Here is a 27,200-nt window from a genome sequence, read left to right on the forward strand (position 1 = left end):
GTATGTCAGGAGGGAAGGAATGAATATTTGCTGTAATAACATAACCTAGCACACTGTTCTCTGTAGGCGACAGTAACTTATAGCTAAGTTAGTAATATACTTATTTGGGGGGAGAGAATAAAATCCAGGATTAAAAACAAAGTTATTTAGTAATAAGACTGTTTTCTATAGTTCTTATTTGATAGTTCAGTCAAGGAGCTATGCCTGTTTTGGCCTTCTTCTGGCCAAATAAATACATTCCTGAATATGATGATCCTAAAGAACTTTCCCATCATTTCTTATTTAGGAGATAAACTTCTAAAGACATGGAAACTCTAAGACTTTTGGAGTCTCTTTAGCCAAAATGTAGCATAATGTAGCAACTCAGTGGATTCAGTAGAGGTATGAAAAAGAAGCAAAGATTTTCTGCCCCTTTGGAAGAACAGAATATTTGCCAGATAGCCTTGCAAAAAGAGCCATGAACTGGAGCAGACCCATGAGCAGCTGAGTTAAAGGCCAAGCTGTAGTAATTACAGTATCTTCTCATGTCATCTTTGGCCTTTGAGCTTGAACAGTGGTTCATCTAAGTAATCCAACCTTGAGTTGTTTCTTATGCCATTAATTGTAATCTGATTTTTTAAATTTGAAAACCAGTATACAACACTTGTATGTTTGAATTTGATAGAATTTCCCAGTGTAGGGTTTGTTTGATTTTTTCTGTTTGTTTTTTGGGGGGTTTGGGGGGAGGTTGTCTTTCCTCTCATTCCAATAATAGAGGAATTATACAAAGTAGAGTTCATGGGCTCTTAGTCTCACTGACTTCAAGAGAGAATAAGAATGTACTGCATCACATTTTCCTTAGTCACTTCATAAAATGCAGTGACCCTGAGGTGTTGACCTCTGTCAAAAGAAGAAAAATAAGACAAAGGGGGAATTTTTCATGAAAAATCTTGTAACTGGAATGAACAGGAAAGTAGGAACTTAATTTAGAACATCCACATTTTCATAGCTATAACAGAGCCAACTTACTGAAGATAGACATTTTTATATTTTTAGGGAAATTCTTTTAACGTGAAAGGAATATTCACTGAGAACCAGACTTTTTCATGCATCAGGTTATTCAGTGGCAAATTGGCAACAGTTTCTCAGGTTGATGCTTATTCGCGCTAGACTGCTAGACTGCTCTAGAACCATCGCGTCGACCACCAACCTGGATTTTGAAATTCCACGCAGACTCGAGCACTGCCTGGCAGCCGCCATGTATTTCTTCCTTGAACATTTCATAATTTGCTTGGCGTGTCTTCACAGTTTTTGCACCAGGATAAGCTCTTTCCTTTAAGTGAGCTCTTAAATCTTAAGGTAGCTCAGCTTTTCTTGGATATCAAACACCTGCGGGGCCTTTTTGACAGATAAGCAAGTCTTCTTTTAAACTTACAATAAGGATGTTGAGTTTATTCGAGCCAGTAATTATTCATTCATTCAACATAGTTGCTTATTGCTAGGCACTCCCTGGAAACGCTGTGATGAATATAATAGAAATAGTCCGTGTCCTCACAGAGCATATATTCTAATCAAAGAGTAGTAAAAAAAAAAAATAATAAGCAAGTAAGTACAAATTGGGTACAACTCTGAAGGATAGCCAGGGCTCAGCTGGGGCAGTCATTCAGAGCGCAAGGGAAATGTATTTCTGAAAAGACCTTGTTGAGGAGGTGACATGAAGCTGTGACCAAAGGATTGAGAAGGATGTGCCCCTAGGAAGAGTGTGGGGAGAGACGGTTCTAGCAGAGGGAGATACATATGCAGGGAGGCTGCAACAAGAGAGGGCTTAAGCATCCGGAGCCCACTTTAAACCCCATCACCGTGGTGTCTGTGCAGCTCTCATTTTCTATCGCTGGCGCCCATCCATTTCTTCAAGGTTCGGCACAGCATGGTTTATGTCTGTGCAAGTTTTCAGCTGGAATTTAGGTTTTGGTTTTCCAGAAGGATGCCTGCAAGGCAGCTATAGAAGAGTCCATGAAATATTGATCACAAGCCAGTGGAGATGAATGGGGGGAGGGGAGGAGGAGGGGGTAGGTTTTGATGATCCTAAAATATTTCCAAGGTTCACATACAGAAAGAACCATTAGGCTGTCTAATGCTGGTGTTCATTTGAAAAGCAGTCTGATTTGTTCTCTGAATTCAAGATGTGCTCGCTCTGACTTTGCATGAAACTGCTGATTTCTTATCATTGATCCATAGTATATACCCTTTTCACTATACCTTATGCCTTTTGCAGTCGAGTAATTGTGTGTGTGTGTGTGTGTGTGTGTTTCCCCCCGATTACTTCCCAGTGGCTTTTGACACCACTATTTCAGAGGAGACATCCTCATAAAGATTTCCAGTATGAACTCTTAGTGCCTGCCCAGGTAGGAGCTGACTTAGCTTCAGTCCACTCCCACCAGTTTGATCCAAATAGAACATTCCTCTTGTCATAGGGCTCGGCTATAGCTGGTAACTCATTTGTATTTCAAAGAATCCAAAGCTTCAGTGAGCATTCCACACATCTGTAATTATGGATGATCTACTGGAATAGACACAATGTCCTGACATCCATGAAGTGTTTGTAAAATAAAGGCTCTCTTCCACTTGTGATTGAGTCCCCCTTCCCTCCCTCCCCTAGAGCTTACATTTTAACAAAACAAAATCATTTTATGGACACATATTTGATTTTGAAGTAGAGAAAGCCTTTCTAAGTATAGCAGCAGCAAAAGAAGAACACATAAAGACAAAGATTGATGGGTATCCCTGCATAAACATATAAAACTGCTGTTTCTGAAAAACAAACAAAAAAACCACCTTGTATCACAATGTGTTTAGTTACAAGAAAGAGAGAAAAGAAAGGAAAGGAAAGAGAAAGAGAGGAAAGAAGGAAGAAAGAAACGAAATGAAACAAAAAGAAAAGAAAAAAAAAGAAAGTGCATTTCAAACCGGCGTGGAATGTGTCCCAGGGATTTCCAAACAAGCCTCTATTTTGCCTTCTCTTGGATCATCTTCATTCTCAGTGTGGCTCCCCCTTGTGGTTGCAAGATGGCTGCTAACAATCTCAGCAACCACACTATTTTCTCTGGGGTCAAGGAAGGTCGGTCACTTTCAGAAGTCCTTGAACGTTTTCTCAGAAAGTGAGAAATTCCCTTCCTCAGAACCACCTGCCAAAATTCTTCTCATATTTTATTGGCCTAAACCAATAACCATGACCAGGAGATGGTAAAAGGCAAAATGCTAAGAAATCCTTGGAAAATGCAATAAAGGTTGACTTACTTCATATATAAAAAGCCCTTACAAATCATTATGTAAAATTATGAATACATGATGGGTAAAAAAAAATATTTCACTAAAAAAATTCAAATCGCTGGTGAGTTTTTAAAAAGTTGAGTACTTTCATCATAACAACAACATATCAGTTTCCTTCATTCTTTTTAACTGGTCACATGGTAGAGTTTGGAAATGGGAACTTTAACATATGGCAGCTGAAAACAACGGCAATTCTGTTTTTAGAACTTTGTCGTAAATCATTCATGTGCATGAATTTAGGTACAATGATATGACTAAAATGATATTTATAATTGCCAAAAAAGAAATAGGAAAAAACAAAAATATCTGATAGCAGGGTCTTGGTTAACTGAATTGTATGCATCTGTCTGACCGAGTACTGTCAGGTCATTTAGAATTACATTATAGGAGAATATTTGATCACATGGAAAAATGTGCCTCGTGTCAAATAAGATCCATTGCAGAACATTTTATGATTATTATATGACCTCAGTTTTGTATAAAATATGTATTTAGTCATAAAAGAAAGTGAGTCCATTTGACTACCTAAAATCGAAAAAAGCAGAAAAACAACTTCTGGATGGCAGTATACCATAAAGAGTATCAGAAGATCACTGGCATGCTGGGAAGAAATTTAAAACACCAGTGACAACAGGAGGATCCTTTTAATTTATAAAGAGCTCATATAAGTCAATAAAAAAGACAATTGGAAGAAAATGGGTCAAAAAGAATAGAAATACACAGTTCACAAAAAAGAATTACAAATGAAAAATATAAACTTATTTTTAAAATAGGTTCTAGAAATTTAGTTGAAAAATTAATCACATTCCTTTCGATATCCATTTTAAATCTGTTGTGACTTGCTTGGTATATAACTAAGAAACCTCACTTTTCAAATATTTATTACAAAACATTTCTTGAAAAAGAAATAGATAGTAGGAGTTTTTAGGTTTACAAGTACAAGGTTATGTTTCTAGTAGGATTTTCAGTAATAAAGACAGAGCTATATGTGCAAATGTAAAGCCTCAACCTCACTGAACCAATCTAGCATTTTACTTTATCTAGATATTTCTCTAAACAGTAACATTTCTTTCTGTATTATTCTAGTGTGAGCTACTTATTAATTTGATCATATGTATTGCCCACTATTGTGATAAATCATGTGCTCAATACCATTGTAATTTTTTTTTGTAATTGAGTTATGACCAATAATGGTCTTCACAGTTCCTTAATCGTATTATGTTCAACTTATGTAAACTTGAACTGTCAAAAAAATGTCTGTCCTCATTAAGTGTACATTTTCATATCCTGCCATTCCCCCTTACACTAATTACAATCTAAGGATAATGAAAAGAGGAAGCCTATTAGATGTTTACCCTAAGTAATCCAGGGGACCTTGTCCAGAGTATTCCCTTCCCCCAAGAACCGTTTTCACCCAGTATCACTGTCCCGGGGAGCACTGGTAACTGATGGCATTCTGGGACACAGGGATACATCGAGGTGCACCATCTTCCATTGCCTACAACCAGAGCTAGGCTACTAGCAAGAGCTGTGAACCTTGATTGCATTCCTCTGTAGAAGCAGGGATCATAGGTCTGGAAAGTGATTGTTCTTTTAAAATACTTATGTTTAGGGCGCCTGGGTGGCTCAGTTGGTTAAGCGACTGCCTTCGGCTCAGGTCATGATCCTGGAGTCCTGGGATCGAGTCCCGCATCGGGCTCCCTGCTCAGCGAGGAGCCTGCTTCTCCCTCTGACCCTCCCCCCTCTCATGTGCTCTCTCTCTCTCATTCTCTCTGTCTCAAATAAATAATAAAAAAAAAAAAAAATACTTATGTTTAACGTATGTCAGGTGTCTAGCACAAAGCCTGGCACGTCATAGTGAAATAATGTGTTCTCTCCCTTCCCGTAGGGGTAGTAATCAGAGGAAAATCTAAGATTGTGGTTGTCAGTTCCATATGCACTTTGGATTGTCAGTTCCATATGCACTTTGAAATCACGTTTTTAATTTTTTGCTCATCATCAGAAACTGTTTAATAGGATACTGGGGCTTGCTTTTATACGTTATCTAATGCAACATCCTTGCTCTTCAGGTGAAGAACCTGAAGCCTGCAAAATTTGATGGCAACATTCCTTCAATAGTCCGAGGGGAATGCTGGCCTCTCCCTCCAGAGCAGGATTCTCTCTGCTCCACCCCCGGACTGTGCTAGCCAGGGAGCTGTCCCTCCGTGCAGTGCTGGACTTCTTGAAACAGCCTCACTGTGGCTGAGAATTCCAGCTTTGGTACATGACCAGATCTTATTTTTAAGGGATTAGTTGGTAGTTGTTTTCCAGGTGTCTCATAGGCATTTTGGGTTTTCTAGGCTATCATGGGTGTCTCCTCTTTTCCTCCATATTCCCTACAGACACTACATGTATAGTAGCAATTTGGGAAATTCTTGTAGAATGAACCAACAGTCAAAATGATGCTTATGCCAAAGTGGCCTATTTGGGGATGGCAAATTTTGACCCCCTTCCAAATGAGTGAGTAAACTGCGTACAAAGGATTCTATAGTCAAATATGTTTTTTAACTTCTGTTGAACAAAGTTAAAATAGGTTTATTTACATGAAGCTTTTCAGAGCTTTTAATATGCTAAATGTGCATCATGAATCTCCCAAAAGGAATTGCAGTATGCAGCTTTCCCAAACTTACTGAAAATGGAGCCTCTTTCTCAGAGAGCATTTCAAAGGCCTTGTGTCCCAGAATTCACTTTTGGAACTCTATAGAAAAGAATGTTAGGATGTTACCTTTGGCAGGTCCTTTCAAATATGAATTATTATCTGAACTTTGCATGATCTAGAGAACCATTCAAAATTGAGATCATTTGCAAGCATCTGAAAGCAAAGGTGTACTGGGTTATTTTTTTAAGGAGTTATGCATGTTTTAGATGTTAGACACAAAGGAAGAAAAATCAGGGCATTTGTTATACAAGGTAAAAGCCCAACTTGTAACCTGACCAGGAGGTGAGCCCCCTCAGTATTAGACGGAGGTAGATTTGGGGGTGGAAAAGGCAGTACACGTCTTCAGACAAAGCTGGAACATGCCTAAGACGCCTCATTGGATCTGCTCCCATGCCCACATACTTGACCAAAACCCTATGGTTCTGTGTCAAAAAGCAGTTTTGAGATAGCCTTGACCTCAGAGATTTTGAAGGTGAGTTACCGATTTTTACGTCCTCTTTCAAGAAAACAAAACCAAAGCAAAGAGAGCAATCACTTCAGTATAGCGCCAGACAGTGTTTACCTTTGAACAAGGCTGAATCCTGAAAGGCTCATCAGAATTACTTAACCTGTTAGATGGAGTAATTTTATTTTTAATTGTCTTCAAAATAATCACCTTTTGGGCTTTGATCGAGTTAATATTCAGCCAGTCTTCTGACAATAATTCACCAAGAGATTTAATTGCTTCTTGAAGTTACAGTTACAAGCAGGCTGTCAGATTGTGGAATCATCATAGTAAAGAAATGATTAACAGGCCACAGTTGTGTACCCTGAAGAACTGCTAGGCTACCTGTAGCCAGACCCACTGTGGGCAAAGCCTTATGTAAAATGTACGAGTCCTCAGTGAAGGTTCACAACTCCACTGACTCTGCAGGGTAGTCTATCAGACCAAGGTAAAACAGCTCAGGGATGATAAAGTACACTCCACCGGGCATACACCACCCTGTACATACTTAATTAAGTTCATCAGGATAGCTTATAATGATTAGACTCACACCTTTCTTTTTTTTTTTTAACATATATTGCATTATTTGTTTCAGAGGTACAGATCTGTGATTCAACAGTCTTGCACACTTCACAGCGCTCACCATAGCACATACCCTCCCCAATGTCTATCACCCCATCCCTCCCACCCCCCACCACTCCAGCAACCCTCAGTTTGTTTCCTGAGATTAAGAATTCCTCATATCAGTGAGGTCATATCATACATGTCTTTCTCTGTTTGACTTATTTCGCTCAGCATAACACCCTCCAGTTCTATCCACGTCGTTGCAAATGGCAAGATCTCATTCCTTTTGATGGCTGCATAATATTCCATTGTATATATATACCACATCTTCTTTATCCATTCATCTGTCAATGGACATCTTGACTCTTTCCACAGTTTGGCTATTGTAGACTCACCCCTTTCTTTGGGGTTTTTTTGGTTTGGGGTTTTTTTGTTTTTGTTTTTTTGGTCTCTTTATTTTACTGGTTTTACATTTGTTTACTGACTAAAGATTTGGTTATTTCCTTCTTTCTTAATTCCCCCTCAGGTCCTCAAGATGCTATAATTTATCTACAAAACTGAGGAATTTTGTGTCTATATATATATGCTAAGAACCTACAAATCACATCCACTCAGTCTGATTTTCTTCTTGTCACATATTAACCTGCTATTCTGGCAAAAACATTGTACTGGCAGTTTATAAATAGTACTTCAGGTCTTTATTCATCTTACCCCTCATAGAAATATTTGAGATGAAGAGGAATTACTTGGGAAGATTTTACTGTCTTTGAGTCTTTCTTTAAAGTAACCCCTAGAAGAAGCCAAACCTTCATTAATCAATCATGAAATATCCCAAATGGGATGCAGCCATCATATTCTACAGTAGTCCCCCCGCCTTATCCACAGGGGATACATTTCAGGACCCCCAGCTGATGCCTGAAACCACAGATGGTACTGAACCCTATACATACTGTGTTTAATTTATAAAAAGAGTCACAGTAAGAGATCAACAACCATAACTAATAATAGAACAATTATAACAATTTATTATAAAAGTTATGTGAATGTGGACTCTCTTTCAAAATATTTTACTGTGCTGTACACACCCTTCTTCTTGTGATGAATAAAATGCCTACATGATGGGGGATAAAATGCCCATGTGATGAGATGAAGTAAGCTGAATGACGTAGGTGCCATGATGTAGCATTAGGCTACCATTGACTTTCTGACCATACCTCAAGAGGATCATCTGCTTCCAGACCATGGTTGACTGTGGGTAACTGAAAACACAGAAAGCAAAACCATGGATAAGGAGGGGACTACTGTCATTCGATGGGGTATGTGGATAGATCTTACGGATTTTATAGTTCAGAGTTCAACGTGTTACCTCAATAAATTCTTATCTACCACAACTCCTTAACAGCCAGAAACTGTCAGAACTCTGCCAGAATAACTATCTGGGGAATTTAAGTTTAGAAACAGGAAAGATGCTTCTCCCAGAAGTTGTCCCTAGGCATGGAGGGCCTGGCAAGCTGAAATTTTGAAGGGTTCTGGTGGTGGAACATCCAATTCAGAGCACCAGGGAACTGTTGAAGAACAGACTGAAAGGGCCAACCCCCATGATGACTTAGATAACAAAAACAGAAAGAACAAAACACAGAGAACTAGAAACAAAGAAGGAAAGCTGACCTGTATTTCTTTCTGAGACTAAGCTGAAGATACGTAATTGACCTACTTCTTAATAGAGCGTAACCTAGAATCCGACATCTTTTGCAAAATGAATCTTGTACTTTAATGACAGCCAGATGTTGCTTTGAAATGCCTGACCACTTAGGAAGTATGCACCAGAGGAAAACATGGTAGAATTAAGATGGCATTATAAAAACATCTGGTTAAACATGACAGATTGTGTTTATAGCCACTCCCTCTCAAAACCCCTAAATGAGCAGTAAGGGATAAAAACGGGAGAAACCCACAAGGACAAATAGAACCATAGGAGCAAACAGCAGACAAGAGGCATCAACGTAATTTTCGAAATAAGTGGATGTGTGGTTAGTCCCCCAAGCAGGTGGAGAAAGCTGATATCTAAGTGCCTGCAGAGCAGGCAGACAGGCAAGCCAGTTTGCCCAACCACAGGGCTGTAGAACTTTCAGGAATGGGAAGGACCAGGCACCTATGTAGGTAGGGATGAGGGGGAGAGCTGAAGGAGGTTGCTTGACAGTCTGTATAAAGAGCAAAACACAGGTCTCCTCCCAGACCCCACAAAGCCAGGTGACTGCCTCAGTCTCATTCTGGTAGAAGACAAGAAGCTTACTCTGAAGAAACACAACCAGAGAAGCTCTGGGCTTCCAGGCACCATGGAGGAGAGGGATCAGACATCATACTGAACCCAAGGAGAGGAAGTGAAAGTCTGGATACTAAAGATTCCCCCCAATGCCCTTCTGCTCAGAGTTCTGGGAGCAAAGAGGAAGAACACTGACATCCTGGGGCGCCCCACAGATGGTCCCCACCTAATTACCCTATGTAATGAAGCCCCCCCATTCCTAAAACACATACACAGAGCTTTCAAGTGGCATTCAGTAATAGATGGCCAAGGATCCCAGATTTGAGGAAGGCCTCTAGCACAAAAGGCTGAGACCAAGACAAACGGGAGAAGAGGGGATTTAGAAGTAACATACAACGCAGGGAGCATTGTAAAAAGTAAAACCATGATTCATCAGAGAGGAAGGATGAGATGTTGCTTTTGTTAAGAGCAGTGTGCTTTTAAAAGAAATATTTGGGGGCGCCTGGGTGGCTTAGTCAATAAAGCATCTGACTTCAGCTCAGGTCATGATCTCGGGGTCCTGGGATTGAGTCCTGCATTGGGCTCCATGCTCAGCGGGGAGTCTGCTTCTCCCTCTCCCACTCCTTCTGCCGATCCCTCTGCCCTCCCTACTCATGCTCTCTCTTTCTCAAATAAATAAATAAAATCGAAGGAAGGAAGGAAAGGCAAAGGGATAGGGAAAGGGAAAGGAAAGGAAAGGAAAGGAATGGAATTTGGAGAACAAGGATGAGTCTTGAAAATGGAAAACATGACAGCCAAAATGAAAGATTCAGTATCGGGCTTGGAAGATGAAGGTGAAAACGTTCACTCATTCAGCAGATACGTTCAAGTGGCTGCTATGTCCTTGGCATTGTTCTAGACGGTGGAGTTTCCATCAGTGAGTAAAAGAGACAAAGAGCCCTTGGCCTGCTGGAGCTGAAATGCCGCCAGAGGAGAGCGTAAACAATGCAGTAGCGTGTGAGTTACATGCTGCGTTGTAGTATCAAGTGCTAGAGGCAGGAATAAAGCTAGAGCATGGTAAGGAGCACGGAGAGTGCCAGGTGGGGAAGATGGAAACAAGTTGAATTTTAAAGGGGATGGTCAGGGCCAGTCTCATTGGGAAGGGGACCACTGAGCAAGGACGCAGAGAGAGAGTGAAGAAGTTGGCCATGTGATATCCGGCGGGAGATCATTCCAGGCAGAGGGAGCAGCCTGGAGTCCAGAAGGTAGCTGGAGTGAGCAGGGGAGGTGACTGCCCCAGAGAACGTGGGCCTTTGTAGGTTAGTGCGGGGGTTCTGGCTGTTACTCAGGGAGATGAGAGCGGTGGCAAAGTTTGAAGCAGAGAAGTAACGTGAGCTGATTTTGGCCTTAAAAGGATCACTCTGGCCACTGTACTGGCAGAACTGACTACAGGGGTAAAGGTACACAAGAGAGAAATTGGACTCACTCAATAGGAAGGGTGTGCACACTGCTCTCTGATGGTCTCTTTTTGTAGCTCGGCTGTTCCCTCTGAGTCAGCCTCTCTGTTGGCCTCCGTTCTTTCTTCTTCCTAAGAAACGACTTGCAGGGCCTTTCCTCTGTCAGTCTACCCTCTGCTTTATGGCTCCTGCTTAACTTTCCCTCCCAGATCTCATTGTGTTGCCTTCAGTCTTCAGCATCCACTCTCTTGCATCATATCCTAAAACATAATATCTGGTTGGTTCCTCTTTAATGTTAATATTAAAATACTGTTTTATTTTGCTATTGAATATAACATTTAATTCTCTGTTTTCTGACACCCCATCATCAGGCAAAGTCCTCCACAGACAGACGCTTTATATGACTCTCGAAAAACCCAACAGTTTAAGCTGCTTTAAACAAAGAGGGAAGTGGAAAAATCGGTCTTATACCTTAAATTCCAACCTGCAGACCCTTGGTGGAAAAATCAACAACAATCCTCCCCTACACAGATTCACCAACTCATGGGAGCATATCTGTTTAAACCAAATATGCTTAGATTATAAGGAAAAATACATGAATAATTTCTTGCATGCATTTTCCTCTGTAGTTTTTCAATGCTACTTTTTCTCTGATGTTAAAAAATTAAAGCCTAAGGGACGTCTGACAAAGCTGATAATGTAACTGCAAGCTCACAGAAATTCCTTTCCCCCAAATTTGCTGAAATTAACAAAAATGTAAAAATGACAAAGAACCCATGAACCCTGAAACCAAAAAAAAGAAAAATCCCAACTTCATACCATAAACTGAGAAGTGTCACCCAGAAAAAGAAAAATTGGACCAAATTGAACAAAGGTGCTAAAAAAATCAATATATTCTTCAAAGAAAAGAATGGAACATGGAGACGTACAAGGAGGGAATTCTGAGACGTCTCATTGCTTTTGATGGTGTTGGCATCAAGTATAAAGGTATGTCCAGGGGAAGGCCTGGAAGAGCCCACACCTCTACTGGGAACCCTTTCTTCCATCAAGAAAACATTTTCCCTCAGGCAAGAAGAGTCAAGAAGGCTTACCATCTTTCCTGCCTCTGATATGTCAATAAGTGGGCAAGAAATAGGGGAAGCATCTGCTAGGAATAATATTAGAGCCGAATCAAGAAAAAGCTCCTCAAGACATGGAAAAAATATCTGTCCTCAACCAAGCCAGAAGACTGTAAGACACCTATTAAGGAGGGAGCTTGATAGCAGCCACCTAAAGCCCCAGCTCTCTTTTCATTCCTCTTGAGCAATGGAGAGACCAGATAAAGCATATACATAATGGACATCTAGTCCATATGATAGATGGAAGAATAAAACAATACCCAGTCCAAAACTGTTTGGGGGCAGTTAGTAGGCTGAGAAAGAATGGCTCGCATTCATTAAAGAGTTTCCAGGGGTGTTTGAGTGGTTTAGTCGGTTAAGTGTCCAACTCTTGATTTTGGCTCAGGTCATGATCTCGGGGTCATGAGATCAAGCCCCACACTGGGCTCTGCACTCAGTCTGCTTGAGATTCTCCCTCTCCCTCCCGCTCTCGTGTGCTCCTGCATGCTCTCTCTCTCTCAGATAGATAAATAAATCTTTAAAACAAAAAGTTTCTGGAACACTTGGACACATGACTGAGGCAAAAAAAAAATCTGCCCATACAGGGGCACCTGGGTGGCTCAGTCAGTTAAGCGTCCAACTCTTGATTTCAGCTCAGGTCATGCATGCATGCACACTCTCTCTCTCAAATAAATGAATAAATCTTAAAAAAAAAAAAGAAATGTTAAACATAAAAACCTGCTCCTTTAGAAGCCCTTACTTATGAAATGCTTTTTTTCCCCAAATTACTGAAGAATTAAACCAAAAACATTTTAATGAGAAATTCTGTGAACACTCCTTGAAAATTAAGGATTGATTTTCTATACAGGTGTGGCTCCAGGGAGTCTTAATTTCCTTTCTCTTCAAAAAAAAAAAGAAAACAAACAGTATGAAACTTTACAAATGTGTTTTGTTTAAGAAATTGAATCACAGACTTTCACCCTGTAATTGTATTCTTTGGGTTTTTTCAAGATGCTAAAGAGGGGACCTTTATTTTAGCACTTGGGTGGAGGCGTAACAGAGCCATCTGCATGATGGATTTGGCGACGGGGAAGAGAGCCATTTTGGCTAAAAAGGGTTGCTCTACGGACGCCACATCAGAAACAAGTTTTCATTGCCTCACGGTCTTTATATATTCTGTTTATATGTGAGCACTAGGTTCCCATCGCAAACTGCTCACATGTCACACGTTTCCCTTACATATCAAGGTTTTCCTTGACTCATTAGTTCCCCTTTGCGGTCCCTTGGTGACCTCCTCATGTGTCCCATGCAAACAGATCTATCCTTGTGGTGCAGCAGGTTGAAAAAAGGAGCACATCACAAGCCCGTGATACCAGTTTAGGAGTCTGCTTAAAGAAACCCTAAAATGACGGGATAAAAGAGGCATTGCACCAGTTTTTCTGAGAAATTGGTGACACGGGTGGAGATTTAAGAGGAAATACAAGAAACCCGAGGGAGTCTGGAGCCCCCATACTGTGGGCTTTGAACTAGAGGTGGAAAATCTCGGTCTCGGGAGGCCAGAGACAGGGAGGGAGCTGAATACCAACAACCTGAGAATTGGACTGGTTATCTAAGTAGCCGAAGTAAATATCAACCGGAACACGACGGTGGTGCGTCCAAGGAGTTTGTTGAAGAAAGCAGTGCGAGTAGTTTGGGGTCTTGGAGATTTTAGTAGCAGAAAGGAAGAGAAAGGGGTTTATGCTGGAAATATTGTAGAAGTAAGAGTAAGTTGTGGGGGTGGAGGACACGTACAGGGGAAGATCCAAGAATGAAGTGAAGATTATACCAAATTTCTTTTTACTTGAGAGATTGAGAAGTACAGGAATCTGGGCAAAGGATCCCGAAGGAAAAGTAGAAGTAAGTATCTCTGACTTTACCATGCACGGAGACGTTTATATATTGTCTGACTGATTTCTGAGCACTGAAAAAATGTAAACAAAGATTCATACGCTATCAGTCATCTGTTTTTCCCTTTCCCCAGGATTACATCTAAGTTTGGGGGAAATTTACCTAGCTCCTGGGGAGAGGGGCTGCACAGGCTGTGTATAAGTCCGTTTGTGAATCCAACGTGACGGTGCAGTGGTGACCAGTGGTGTAATCTGTGTAAAGCCAGGTTTCATTCGAGAACTGTAGATGTTGATGGCTCTTGGTTCTGCCTCATCTTGCTTCCTTTCCACATCCTTCAGATATTTCTGCAGAGACATGTGCATTTTGGCTTTCTTCTCTTCATGACCATGAAGTTAAAACAGGACTCTGCTTCCGAGTCAGCACACAGCCCCGTGCACACCAGAACAGCTCGACCGCTGAGGCGAATGACAGCATGACTCCTGGCGCCATCTGTTGGTGGCAGGCAGAATCAACGTGCTTTGTCTCTGCCTGATTTTGTGGACAACACGCAGTTCCCCCCCCCCCCCCCCCCCCCCCCCCCGTTGGTAGTTTCTAAGCAGAGGATCTTATACAATTGCAAAGTCATATGCCACTGACTCAGCCAACAACACTTGTCCTTTTCTTTCTCTATTGTGAAGGTGTGGCGAGGCGCGCTGGCCCGCATGCGCTACAAGAGAACCAAGGCAGCTCTGACCATTATCAGGTATTACCGGCGTTACAAAGTGAAATCGTACATTCATGAGGTTGCCAGACGCTTCCACGGCATCAAGACCATGAAGGACTACGGCAAGCACGTGAAGTGGCCAACCCCACCTAAAGTTCTCCGCCGTTTCGAGGAGGCCTTACAGGCCATTTTTGATAGGTAAGGAAGAGCCTGTTGGCATGAGCCGCATCTGTTTATGGGAGCACACGTAATGTATAAGCCCCAGATCTGAGGCGGTGACATCGGCTCAGCTGTTTGCCTCTACGGCTTTTACCTCAGGTCTTCAGGTCTGTAGATTTCACTCTCAAGGGGCATCTGTTTATGTCTCAGAACAGTGGGACTTTACTTATTAACACGTGGGACCGTGCATTTACTCTTCCTGCGGCGGCGGACAGCGGTGCGCCACAAAGCCCGAATCACTCCACGGTTAGGACAAGCTGTTAGCCTGCCGTCTCTTTTATCAGCAAATAATAACTACGTATTAAAATCACCACACGTAACTCAAACTGGAAAGTGTGTTAATCCTTTCAGGGCAGCACTTCTCTATCCTGGTTATGAAACCTACCAAAGAGTTTATGAGACATACCAACGCCCACGTCCTGCCTCCGCAAAGTCCTGTTTAACGGAACCCGGGAGTGGGGCCCAAACAAAAGTCCTTTCTAACGTTTCCCAGGTGATTTTTTTTTAAAGATTTATTTATTTGAGAGAGAGAGACAGCACAAGCAGGAGGGGCAGAGGGAGAGGGAGAGATTCTCAAGCGGACTCCACACTGAGGGCAAAGCCCCGCACAGGGCTCGATCTTATGACCCCTAGATCACGACCTGAAGCCGAAACCAAGAGTTGGATGCTTAACCGACTGTGCCACCCAGGCGCCCCCCAGATGATTTTAAAGTGTGAGAGGGAAAACAATTGTTTTAGAGCAGGCTTTTTTTTTTTTAACATAAATAAATAAACACCCATGTAAAATCTGGTATCTTTCCAGCTGATCTCATTTTTTATAAACTAACTTGAATCTGAGTTTGTAGTTATTCACAGCCCCTTATCCCTCATTATTTGTGCTTGTTTGTTGTGGGTGTGCACCAGATACATTTAGCTGTGTCTTAGACACAGCCATCCAGTCACATAAACGAAGCTAAGAGTTCTCAAATGTGGCCATTTGGCAGTGTGGTATTCCACAAAGAACACTATGAAATAATTGGCATACTGAATGTAAAAGAACTAATTTATAATTCTGTGCTAAATCAGATTTTATCTTCCTTTAGAGTTAGCTCTGTATAATTGGTGGCAGATATCAAAAGATAAATAAAAATGCATAGGAAGAAAATTCTTTAATATATACCCCATTTGCTTTTTGTAAAAACAAAAGAAATGATATCTCATAAAAAGAAAAGCTCAGTAAGGAATTACTGAAAGCAAAATTACCTCAGTTTTCAGATCTAATACTATAAATATTCGTTGTAAATCCTGGCAGCCTTTTTTAATGCACAGGTAAGTGTTTTTCATGAATGTTATCATCTGTAACCTGAATTTTGACTTAATTTAAAAAGTAATTAAGCTATGCATGAATACACATGCTTATTGTGGTTTTTTGTAAAGTGAAATAATATAGAAATATATGAGATATAAAATTGAAATCCTCCACACCTCCTCTTATCTCCCCCGTTTTATTTCCTTGCCCTGAGATAATCACTCATTAACAGTTTGTATCCTTCTGTGTCTGTGTCTGTGCATTTTCAAGCACACGCCCACGTGTAAGAGACAGCATGGTATAGTGGTTAAGAACACAGATCCTGGAGCCTGGGTTTATATTCTGTCTCTGCTGCTGCCTGGTTGTGTAACCTTGGGCACATTAGATAATCTCTTTGAGCCTCAGTTACCGTATCTGTAGAAGGGCCGTAACAGTAGTACCTGCTCATAGGGTTGTTGGAAAGATTATGAGTAAATATATATGTAAAGCATTTCAGATTGTACCTGACACGTAATAAACACTGTAGAAATGTTGGGTCACAGTAAGAATGTGTATGCATGCACAGTCACCAGTCACATATCATTTGGGCTCTTCTTCCTCTCTTTTTTAGACATGCAGGCTTATAGGATGACTTGAAAATGTTTTGGAGACCTGTCCATGACAATAAGGAAAGATCCATGTGGTACTTTTTTTTTTTTTAAAGATTTTATTTATTTATTTGACAAAGACACAACGAGAGCAGGAACACAAGCAGGGGGACTGGGAGAGGGAGAAGCAGGCTCCCCTGCCGAGCAGGGTGCCCCATGTGGGGCTCAATCCCAGGACCCTGGGATCATGACCTGAGCCGAAGGCAGACGCTTAACCGACTGAGCCACCCAGGCGCCCCTCCGTGTAGTACTTTTAATGGCCACAAGGAATTACTGATTTTGTTTGTATTGCACTGTGGCCTGTATAGTCTTCTTTTTAGATTTTGATGGTTTCATAGATGGCCTAGAATTGATGAATTTTTGCAAAATTCAGTTTATTCATTCAGCACATATTCCTGCAAGGCTAGCTGTGTTGTGGGCACTGGCCTGGGTTCCAGGGATATGGTGACAGATAAGAAGATGGGAAGACAGTCCAGCCTTCTCAGGGCTTCAGGTGTACGAGCATTTTGAAAATAATGCATCTGCTCCGCTTGCTGACTTTGCACGCACGTGTGCATACACACACATGCGCACACGCACTCTGAATGAATCCTGCCAGTTGTGTTAATCTCATCCAAAGGCAAACTTTTTCTGTTAAGGGCCCGGTAGTAAATATCATAGGCTTTATGGGCTATATATGGTCTTTGTCACATACTTTGCTTTGTTTTGCTCTGGTTTTGTCAAACATGTAAAAACCTTCTTAGCTCGTGAGCAGCACAAAACCAGGCCATGGGCTGAATTTGGCACAGACTGTGGTTTACCAACCCCCGATATAGTCACTGTATCCTACTTAATTTATTCTTCACTTTTTTGATCTGTGGACTACTGAGAGAAGTGCACTAAAGGACTCCACTGTGATTGTGGGCTTTTGTTTTTTTGGGTTTTTTGGTTTTTCTAAAATCTCAACGTTAATCATGGTTAAGCTCGCTCCTATTCCTCCCAGTAATTCTTTTCCATTCTGGGAAGGCTGGGAGCCTTCCTCATGCTCATCTTTGTCCCCCTTTTCATGTTGTCGAGGCTGGTGATTTTTATGCCGCCATAAAAATGGTGTTGGGGGCTACAGGCGTTTATAGATGGTGGTTTTCTTGAGCAGGGTCAGAAGCCTGTGTGGCTCTCTCTGTGGTTATATAGGTCAGGTCCCAGATGCCCTGTGTGCCCCTGTAGTCTGGAGTCAGTCAGGTACGGACCTTGTCCTGGGCCATGGTGGGCAGTAAAGAAGGGACAGACGGACTGGGCACCTGGGCTGAAAACAGACCAGCAGACAGCAAAGACTGCCTCCCCCACTCCCGGGGAATATAATTTGAGACCCAAGGACTAATTGGGGCAGTTGCTCACCAAGCCACTTAGTGTTGTGGGATGTATGTGCCTGTCCCCAGTGACCTTGACGGTGACCACCAACTGCTTCCACCCTGTCATTCTTCCAGCGTCTTCTGGAATGACCTTAGGACAGTCTGTCCCATTGCAGTGTCAGTTGGCCACAGAAGGCAGAGAGGAGAATTTCTCCTGCTGAGCCTTTCCTATTTCCATGGCTGTTGGTTTTGTATCCTGCTACCTCTGACTTCTGATGCTCTCCCCCACAGCGGGGGTCCCCATCTCACCATGGGCAGGCATTCTTTGTGCGGAGAGATCCCTGCCACCAGCTCCAGCTGCCTCGGGCCCAAGCACTCTCCGGGCCATTTCTGCCAGAGGGGTTCCTCTCCTTCCACCAAGTGGCCACTCCTCTGGCGGCGTGGTCCAGTCTACTTCGAATCTCCAAGAAAGACTTCCCGTCTTGCAGTTCACCGACATTGTTCCAGTTCTCTAGGGCTGCTACAGAGCTTTTCCTTCTTTGTATATTTATTTGGTTATTTCAGTGGGAATTTCAGAGAGAAAAACAAAACTTGAGGCTCAAGTCACCGTCTTAAGCCAGAATACATCTCAGGAAAATCTTAGATGGAAGCAGTCTCACATTCTGGGTGCGTGCTGAGGGGAGAGAGCACCACCTCTCCGTGTTAGGTGTGTCTCACCTCATGCTCCGTGGAAGATCACTAGAGAACCACTGGCCTTGACGAGTGCATCTGCTGTAAAGAAGTTCTGGGTTTGTTTCCAGCCCCTGCTTCAGGCTCCTGTGGCAGAAAGGAGGACATGAGTGCAGGGAAGGCTAGGACGGCCCTCACAGAATAAAAGCCGTGTGCTTGCTTTTCTCCATCAGGAATAGATTCTTTTTAGTGTATGCTTTCATTTACTTGGACCCAACAGTCTTGGGATTGTCTTTACGTTCCCCCTTATTCTCTTGCTCCCGTGTCTAGTTCATCAGCAAATCTACTGGCGTGTCCTTCAAAACGCATCCAGGGCCAGCACCTGTCTCTGCCTCCACCACTCCCTGCCCGATCCCAGTCACCGACCTCTCCCGCATGTGTCACGGAAATAGCCTCCTCCCCGCTTCAGTCTCCTCCATGCGGCAATCGGAAAGCTCCTGTAGATCAGGAGTCAGGTCACGTCCCTTCCTTGTTCACAACCTCCCAGTGGCGTCTGGTCTCATCCAGAGGAAAGGCCAGAGTCCTTACAGTGGACTCTGTGGGTCTGCGGATCTGTCCCTGGGTCCCCATCTGGCCTCTCCTCCTGTGCCCCTCCCCCACGCCCCTCCTGCTGCAGCCCCACCAGGCTCCTCCCTGGTCCTCCAACCCACCCAGCAAGCGCACACTTTAGAGCCCGTGCACTGCTCTGCTCTCTTCCTGGCGAGGACACTCTTGCTCAAATATCTGTGCACCTCCCTCACTTCCTGAAGGTTTCTGCTCCTATATCCTGATCAGTGGTGCCCCCCCCAGACCTCCCTGTATAAATAACACCCACCCCCTGTTCCTGCCTGCCACCGCACTCCTGTCCTTTCCTTGCCTGATTTTCTCCATAGCACTGAGCACATCACACATACTGGTTGGTTTGTTGTCTGTCCCTGCTTCTAGAAGGTAAGCACCTAGCAGAAAGGACCTAGATCCATTTGTCCACTGCTGGGCCTCCACTGCCTAAAACAGCATCTGGAGTTTAGTAAGTGCCTAGAAATGCTCAGTGAGTGCCTCAGTGTTGGATGAAGAAAGGACTTTCTGTGCCCTGACTATAAATGTTATGAGAGGGCACCTGGGTGGCTCAGTTGGTTAAGCGACTGCCTTCGGCTCAGGTCATGATCCTGGAGTCCCTGGATCGAGTCCCGCATCGGGCTCCCTGCTTGGCGGGGAGCCTGCTTCTCCCTCTGACCCTCCCCCCTCTCATGTGCTCTCTCTCTCTCTCTCATTCTGTCTCAAATAAATAAATAAAATCTTTAAAAAATAAATAAATAAATAAATAAATGTTATGAGAAAAACCCATGTATCATGAAGTTCTAGTTGTTTTCAAAACACACAAATGACAAAGCAAGTTATACAAAAATCTTTGGGGGCGCCTGGGTGGCTCAGTCATTAAGCGTCTGCCTTCAGCTCAGGTCATGATCCCAGGGTTCTGGGATCGAGTCCCCGCATCGGGCTCCCTGCTCAGCAGGAGGACTGCTTCTCCCTCTCCCACTCCCCCTGCTTGTGCTCCCTCTCTCGCTGTCTCTCTCTGTCAAATAAATAAATAAAATCTTTAAAAAAAAAAAGATTAAAAAAACTTTGTCTAAAAAACTATGTGTATTTTAACAAGTTCTGTGTATATTTTAGAGACCTTTCTTTTTTTAGGATAGCATGCAAGTACTTTGGTTTAAATTCTGCTTAATGGCAGCCCAGTTACTTGGGGTCACGAATGGGATTGGGTTTCTAAATCCTAATACAATTCATTTATTCACTTACAGATGGAGAGCATCCCAGCTCATCAAGAGCCTGCCCGCTTCCGACCTGCCCCAGGTCAGGGCCAAGGTTGCAGCCATGGAAATGCTGAAAGGTCAAAGGGCTGACCTTGGGCTCCAGAGAGCCTGGGAGGGCAACTATCTTGCTTCGGTACGTGCAGGAGAACAAAGTGGAATCCACTCCTGCTCCCTTTACAAAGAAAAGGAAGAATTTTTCTCCACAACTTTGTGGAAAGAATGAGACACCTACAGAAACTAAACTTCTTTGGGCGATACTAAACTAAAAGATTTTTTTGCTTCTCACTGTGCAATGTTCGATGTTTCCCTTGCTTTACAAAGGGCTGTCTGTCACTCTGCACCATATGTAGTAGACATACTCCAAACCTAATTTTTGAGCATTTGAACCTTCCCTTGCATAAATCAGCAGCTATTTTTAATTACCACCTTTATATTAATTATTCCCAGAGCTACATTTCATCTTCCCTCCCATTCCGCATTTTACAAATTTTATAGGCCCTTTGGTGGCATAACACCCCTGCAGCAGCCCACCATCTGGGATGGGAGATAAAAGTATGTGTGTGAGACTGTCTGAGCAGGGTTATAAAGCCAGGCCACTGAAAAATTGCCTTTTCATCCAAAATGCTAAGCAGACTCATTTCATCATGTTTCCTTTTTTTTTCAGAAGCCAGACACACCTCAGACCTCAGGCACTTTTGTCCCCGTTGCAAACGAACTGAAGCGGAAGGACAAATACATGAACATCCTCTTTTCCTGTCATGTCCGTAAGGTGAGGCAGGCTGGGGCAGAGCCCCCGGGGAGGAAAAGGATGGATTCAGAGGACCTTACCATAGCTGTGACTGCAGTAAAACATGACAGTAGCTACAGTCCCAGCTCTACCGTCACCAAGCGCCCCCTGCCTGTGCTGGGGCAGGGGTGCAGTGGCTGAGGTGACTACGGCTTCAAGGGTAGGGTGTGGAGATTTTTGGTTTTAGGGGGAACCTCCCTGTGATCCAGGGTTGGTACTTTACTGCATGCGTGTCTTTCACAGCAGGTACTGGTCTACCTTGTAGTTCATGGTCATTTCATACCTCTTACACGGGTTTGATTACAACTTTAAAGGTGGGGAGGGAGGGAGGAAGAACATAGTCTAGAAAAGGGAAGACAGAGCATTTGGGTGGCGGGGGAGGGCGAGTTATACATGCTGTGAATCTAGTTGTTTATCTGAGGCAAGATGTGTGTGAGGACTCTTATTTGCCTTCAGATAATGTCCACGGGGCAAGTGAAGTATGGAAGTTGGAGAGGGGAAGGCAGGGGACATGGTTGGCTTTTCAAAACTTTAAAATACTTCTTTTCACAAAATAGAGAGGAAATCGCAATAATTAATTTTAAAAAAGCATTTTACAAAAATTAGGCAAATAAATTTCAAAATATTAATGAAATGGGTGAATTTAAGAAAAATATTTCTGGGATGCCTGGGTGGCTCAGTTGGTTAAGCATCTGACTCTTGATTTTGGCTCAGGTCATGATCTCAGGGTCCTGGGATCAAGCCCCGCATTGGGCTCTACACTCAGTAGGGAGTCTGCTTGGGATTGTCTCTCTCCCTGTCCCTCTGCACCCCCTGCTCCTGCGCTCTGTCTCTCTCTCTCTCTAAGATAAATACATAAATCTTAAAAAATATATATATTTCCTAGATTGACCCCAGAAGAAATATTGACATAAATATGCCAGTATCCAAAGGAGGAATGAAGAAAATGATCAAAGAATTACCTCATAACAAAAGCCCAGGTGTGGGTGACTTGAGTTGTTTTGTTTCAAATCTTGAAAGAGTACACAATCACAGTATTATTCAGATCAAAATAATGAAGTATTATTTTTCAACTGTAAATTTGGCAAACTTTAAGATGTTGATAACCAGTGTTTGCACGAATTTAAGGAAACGCTATTGATAAGATACAGTCCTTCTGAGTGAATAGTTTGGCAATAGCTATCAAAATTTTAAATGCCCAGACCACTTAATCTAGGAATTCCACAACTCAGGATTTATCCTATGATATATTCACACATACATCCAAAGATACAGTTTTGTACATTGTAATGGCCAAAAAACTGGAAAAAGATATGCACTAATATATGATGAGATTAATAAATGTGTTTGTGCACAGTAGAATACAGTATATCTATAAAATGAACAAAAAGAGGATATATGTTAAAAAAAAACTATAAGAACAAAATCTATGAAATAATGGTTTTCAGTCACTGCACATCAAGATATGAGAAACAGACAAGTGAGCCCTACAGTCAGCTGGTTTCCCTCCTTGAGAAACTTTCTAGTCTGTGGCATGAGTGGAGGAGCCCAGTGGAGCTTAGTGGTCTCCCTTACGGAAACGAGAGCTGAGCTGGGAAACACCTGGGCAGGTAGAGTTTGCAGAGTAGCGTGCCAGAGAAGAGCGAGCTGCGCAGAGGGACCTCTAGATAGCTTCAGGGGGTCCACAGCACGTATTCGCCTGAGCACTGCTCAGCATGTGCGTGTGAGGAAACTACCCAAGGCTAGAGCAAGAACCACCCCAAAGGGTAGGCGGCAACAATGGCCAGTACTCACAAAGGGTTGCAGATAGTCCCTGCTCCCACCAGCCATTGGAAGACCTCGTGATTCATGGGATACCGGGTAGAGTATGGACAGGAATCTTGGCCTTGGTCATGGGGAGGAATTAGCCCTTGACTAAACACTGCCCTAATCCCACCCAACAAATCCTAAAAACATGACCCAAAAGAATCAGACTATTTCCAAGTAACCTAACAGTGTCCCAGAACAAAGCTCAAAACTATTCCTAAGAATACAAACTCACCAACACCCAAAAGATAAGATTCAGAATGTGTGACATTGGATCCAAAATTACCAGGCCTACAAAACAGCAAGAGACTCTAACTTAAAATGAGAAGAAAAGTCAGTCATTCAAAATGATCCAGGACTGACGTAGATTATAGAATTAAAAGACAAGGTCATTAAAAAAATTGTTATGCATATGGCATATGTTATGGATAGAGATGGAAAACACAGCTTCTGAGATTTTTTTTAACATACTTGATGAGATTAAAAGCAGTTTAGACGTTGCAGGGGGGCGGAGCAAGATGGCGGAGGAGTAGGAGACCTGGATTTCGTCTCCTCTCAGGAATTCAGCTGGATAGGGATCAAACCATTCTGAACACCTACAAACTGAACAGGAGATCGAAGAAAAGAATAGCAACAACTCTCTGAACAGAAAAGCGACCACTTCCTGGAAGGTAGGACGTGCGGAGAAGTGAATCCGAGGCGATATTCGGGAGGATAGACGGCGGGGGAGGGGCCTCCGTCGGCCGCTTCTGGCAAGTGATAGAGCCGCGGAGCACAAAATCGGAACTTTTAGAAGTCTGCTCCGCTGAGGGACGTCACTCCGGTGGCTAAGTAGGGGGTGGAACCCTCGTGGGACAGTGTGGTCTCAGGACCCTCGGGGTCACAGAAAGACCGGGGGTGCCTGAGGGCGGCAGAGCTCCCAGGTATCAGAGCAGGGAAGCCGGCTGCAGAGACGGAGCCCAGGCGCGGGCTCTCAGCTCGGGGTTGCCATAAACTGTGATCTGCGGCACAGTCGGGCCACTGCTCCTCCAGCAGGGACCCAACAAGCGGCAGATCCGGGGAGACTCACCTTCCTCCCCCGGGAGGAGAGGCGCGGGAGCGCACCGCAGGGATCTGCTGGATTTGGAGACTCCACCCGGGGTCGGGTGCCAGATAGAAAGGCGCGGTGCCAGATAGAAAGACACTTGGGAACCACGGCAACAGGCCCCTCCCCCAGAAGATCAGGGAGAACAGCCAGCCAAGACCAAGTTTACCGATAATGAGAACGGCAGAACTCCAGCGCTAGGGGAATACTGCACATAGAATTCATAGCTTTTTTACCATGATTCTTTAGTCTTTCAAAGTTAATTATTTTTTTTAACTGTCTTTTTTCTTTTTTCTTTTTTTTTTTGAATTTTTCTTTTTCCCTTTTTCAACCAACATCTTATCAATCCCTTTTTTAAAAAACATTTTTATTTTTCATTTTTAGAGTCATATTCTATCCCTTCATAGTAGTTACCCTTATATTTGGCATATATATATAAGTTGTTCTCTCTTTAAAATTTTGAGATAGTTTCTTCTAACAGATCAAACTATACTCTAAATCTCTAGTGTATGGTTTTTTTCTACTCCCCTGCCTAATCACATTCTCTCCCTTTTTTTTCTTTTTCTTTTTTTTAAAATCCTCTTCTCTCTTTTTTCAAACAACTTATCAATTCCTTTTATAAAATTTTTTATAATTTCCATCTTTACAGTCATATTCCATCCCTTCATCATATCAACCCTTATTTTTGTACATATATAAGTTTTTCTTTCTTTAAAATTTTGGGAGGCACTTTCTTTTAACAGACCAAAATACAACCAAAATCTAGTGTGTGGCACTGATCTATAAACCAGCCTGATCATATTTGATCACATTCTGTTTTTGTTTTGTTTTGTTTTGTTCTGTTTTTGTTTGTTTTTATCTTTATCTTTTTCTTTTTCTTTTTCTTTTTTTTTTCTTTCTTTTTCTTTTTTCTCTTTCCCTTTCTTTTCCCACTGCTTCAGGTCTTTTCTGATTTGTTTAGAGTATATTTTCTGGGGACGTTGTTACCCTGCTAGCATTTTGTTCTCTCATTAATCTATTCTCCTCTGCACAAAATGACAAGACGGAAAAAATCACCTCAACAAAAAGAACAAGAGGTAGTACCGACTGCCAGGGACCTACTCAATACGGACATTAGTACGATGTCAGATCTAGAGTTCAGAATCATCACTTTAAAGATACTAGCTGGGCTTGAAAAAAGCATGGAAGTTATTAGAGAAACCCTTTCTGGAGAAGTAAAAGAACTAAAATCGAACCAAGTAGAAATCAAAAAGGCTATTAATGAGGTGCAATCAAATATGGGGGTGCTAACTGCTAGGATAAATGAGGCAAAAGAGAGAATCAGTGAGATAGAAGACCAAATGATGGAAAATAAAGAAGCTGAGGAAAAGAGAGATAAACAACTACTGGATCACGAGGGCAGAATTCGAGAGATAAACGATACCATAAGACAAAACAACATTAGAATAATTGGGATCCCAGAAGAAGAAGAAAGACAGAGAGGGGCAGAAGGTATACTGGAGCAAATTATAGCAGAGAACTTCCCTAATTTGGGGAAGGAAACAGGCATCAAAATCCAGGAAGCACAGAGAACCCCTCTCAAAATCAAAAAAAATAGGTCAACACCCCGACATCTAATAGTAAAACTTACGAGTCTCAGAGACAAAGAGAAAATCCTGAAAGCAGCTCGGGAGAAGAGATCTGTAACCTACAATGGTAGAAACATTAGATTGGCAACAGACCTATCCACAGAGACCTGGCAGGCCAGAAAGGACTGGCAGGACATATTCAGAGCACTAAATGAGAAAAATATGCAGCCGAGAATACTATATCCAGCTAGGCTGTCATTGAAAATTGAAGGAGAGATAAAAAGGTTCCAGGACAAACAAAAACTAAAGGAATTTGCAAACACGAACCAGCCCTACAAGAAATCTTGAAAGGGGTCTTCTAAGCAAAGAGAGAGCCTAAAAGCAACATAGACCAGAAAGGAACACAGACAATATACAGTAACAGTCACCTTACAGGCAATAATACAATGGCACTAAATTCCTATCTTTCAATAGTTACCCTGAATGTAAATGGGCTAAATGCCCCAATCAAAAGACACAGGCTATCAGATTGGATTAAAAAACAAGACCCATCGATATGCTGTCTGCAAGAGACTCGTTTTAGACCCAAAGACACCCCCAGATTTAAAGTGAGGGGGTGGAAAACCATTTACCATGCTAATGGACACCAAAAGAAAGCTGGGGTGGCAATCCTTACAGTGAGATAGAAGACCAAATGATTAGATTTTAAACCAAAGACTGTAATAAGAGATGAGGAAGGACACTATATCCTACTTAAAGGGTCTATCCAACAAGAAGATCTAACAATTGTAAATATCTATGCCCCTAACATGGGAGCAGCCAATTATATAAGGCAATTAATAACAAAAGCAAAGAAACACATCGACAACAATACAATAATAGTGGGGGACTTTAACACCCCCCTCACTGAAATGGACAGATCGTCTAAGCAAAAGATTAACAAGGAAATAAAGACTTTAAATGACACACTGGACCAAATGGACTTCACAGACATATTCAGAACATTCCATCCCAAAGGAACAGAATACACATTCTTCTCTAGTGCCCATGGAACGTTCTCCAGAATCGATCACATCCTAGGTCATAAATCAGGTCTCAACCAGTACCAAAAGATTGGGATCGTTCCCTGCCTATTTTCAGACCACAATGCTTTGAAACTAGAACTCAATCACAAGAGGAAAGTCAGAAAGAACTCAAATATGTGGAGGCTAAAGAGCATCCTACTGAAGAATGAATGGGTCAACCAGGAAATTAAAGAAGAATTTAAAAAATTCGTGGAAACCAATGAAAATGAAAACACAACTATTCAAAATCTTTGGGATGCAGCAAAGGCAGTCCTAAGAGGAAAGTATATAGCAATACAAGCCTTTCTCAAGAAACAAGAAAGGTCTCAAGTACACAACCGAACCCTGCACCTAAAGGAGCTGGAGAAAGAACAGCAAATAAAGCCTAAACCCAGCAGGAGAAGAGAAATAATAAAGATCAGAGCAGAAATCAATGAAATAGAAAC

At 42.4% G+C, this 27,200-nt stretch overlaps 1 protein-coding gene across 1 annotated transcript in view; it reads left to right on the plus strand.

Moving 5' to 3' along the window:
- Positions 1-27,200, plus strand: part of MYO1D (myosin ID) — a 354,208-nt gene that overhangs the window by 179,671 nt on the left and 147,337 nt on the right. Inside the window, exons 16-20 of the mRNA XM_032429253.1 lie at positions 11,659-11,741; positions 13,620-13,747; positions 14,416-14,639; positions 20,434-20,578; positions 21,110-21,214. Of these exons, the coding sequence (XP_032285144.1) occupies positions 11,659-11,741; positions 13,620-13,747; positions 14,416-14,639; positions 20,434-20,578; positions 21,110-21,214 (685 nt within the window). The remainder of the gene's footprint in view (positions 1-11,658; positions 11,742-13,619; positions 13,748-14,415; positions 14,640-20,433; positions 20,579-21,109; positions 21,215-27,200) is intronic.

The sequence above is a fragment of the Phoca vitulina genome, unplaced genomic scaffold (genome assembly GCF_004348235.1).
Source record: "Phoca vitulina isolate PV1807 unplaced genomic scaffold, GSC_HSeal_1.0 scaffold40, whole genome shotgun sequence".
Lineage (NCBI taxonomy): Eukaryota > Metazoa > Chordata > Mammalia > Carnivora > Phocidae > Phoca > Phoca vitulina.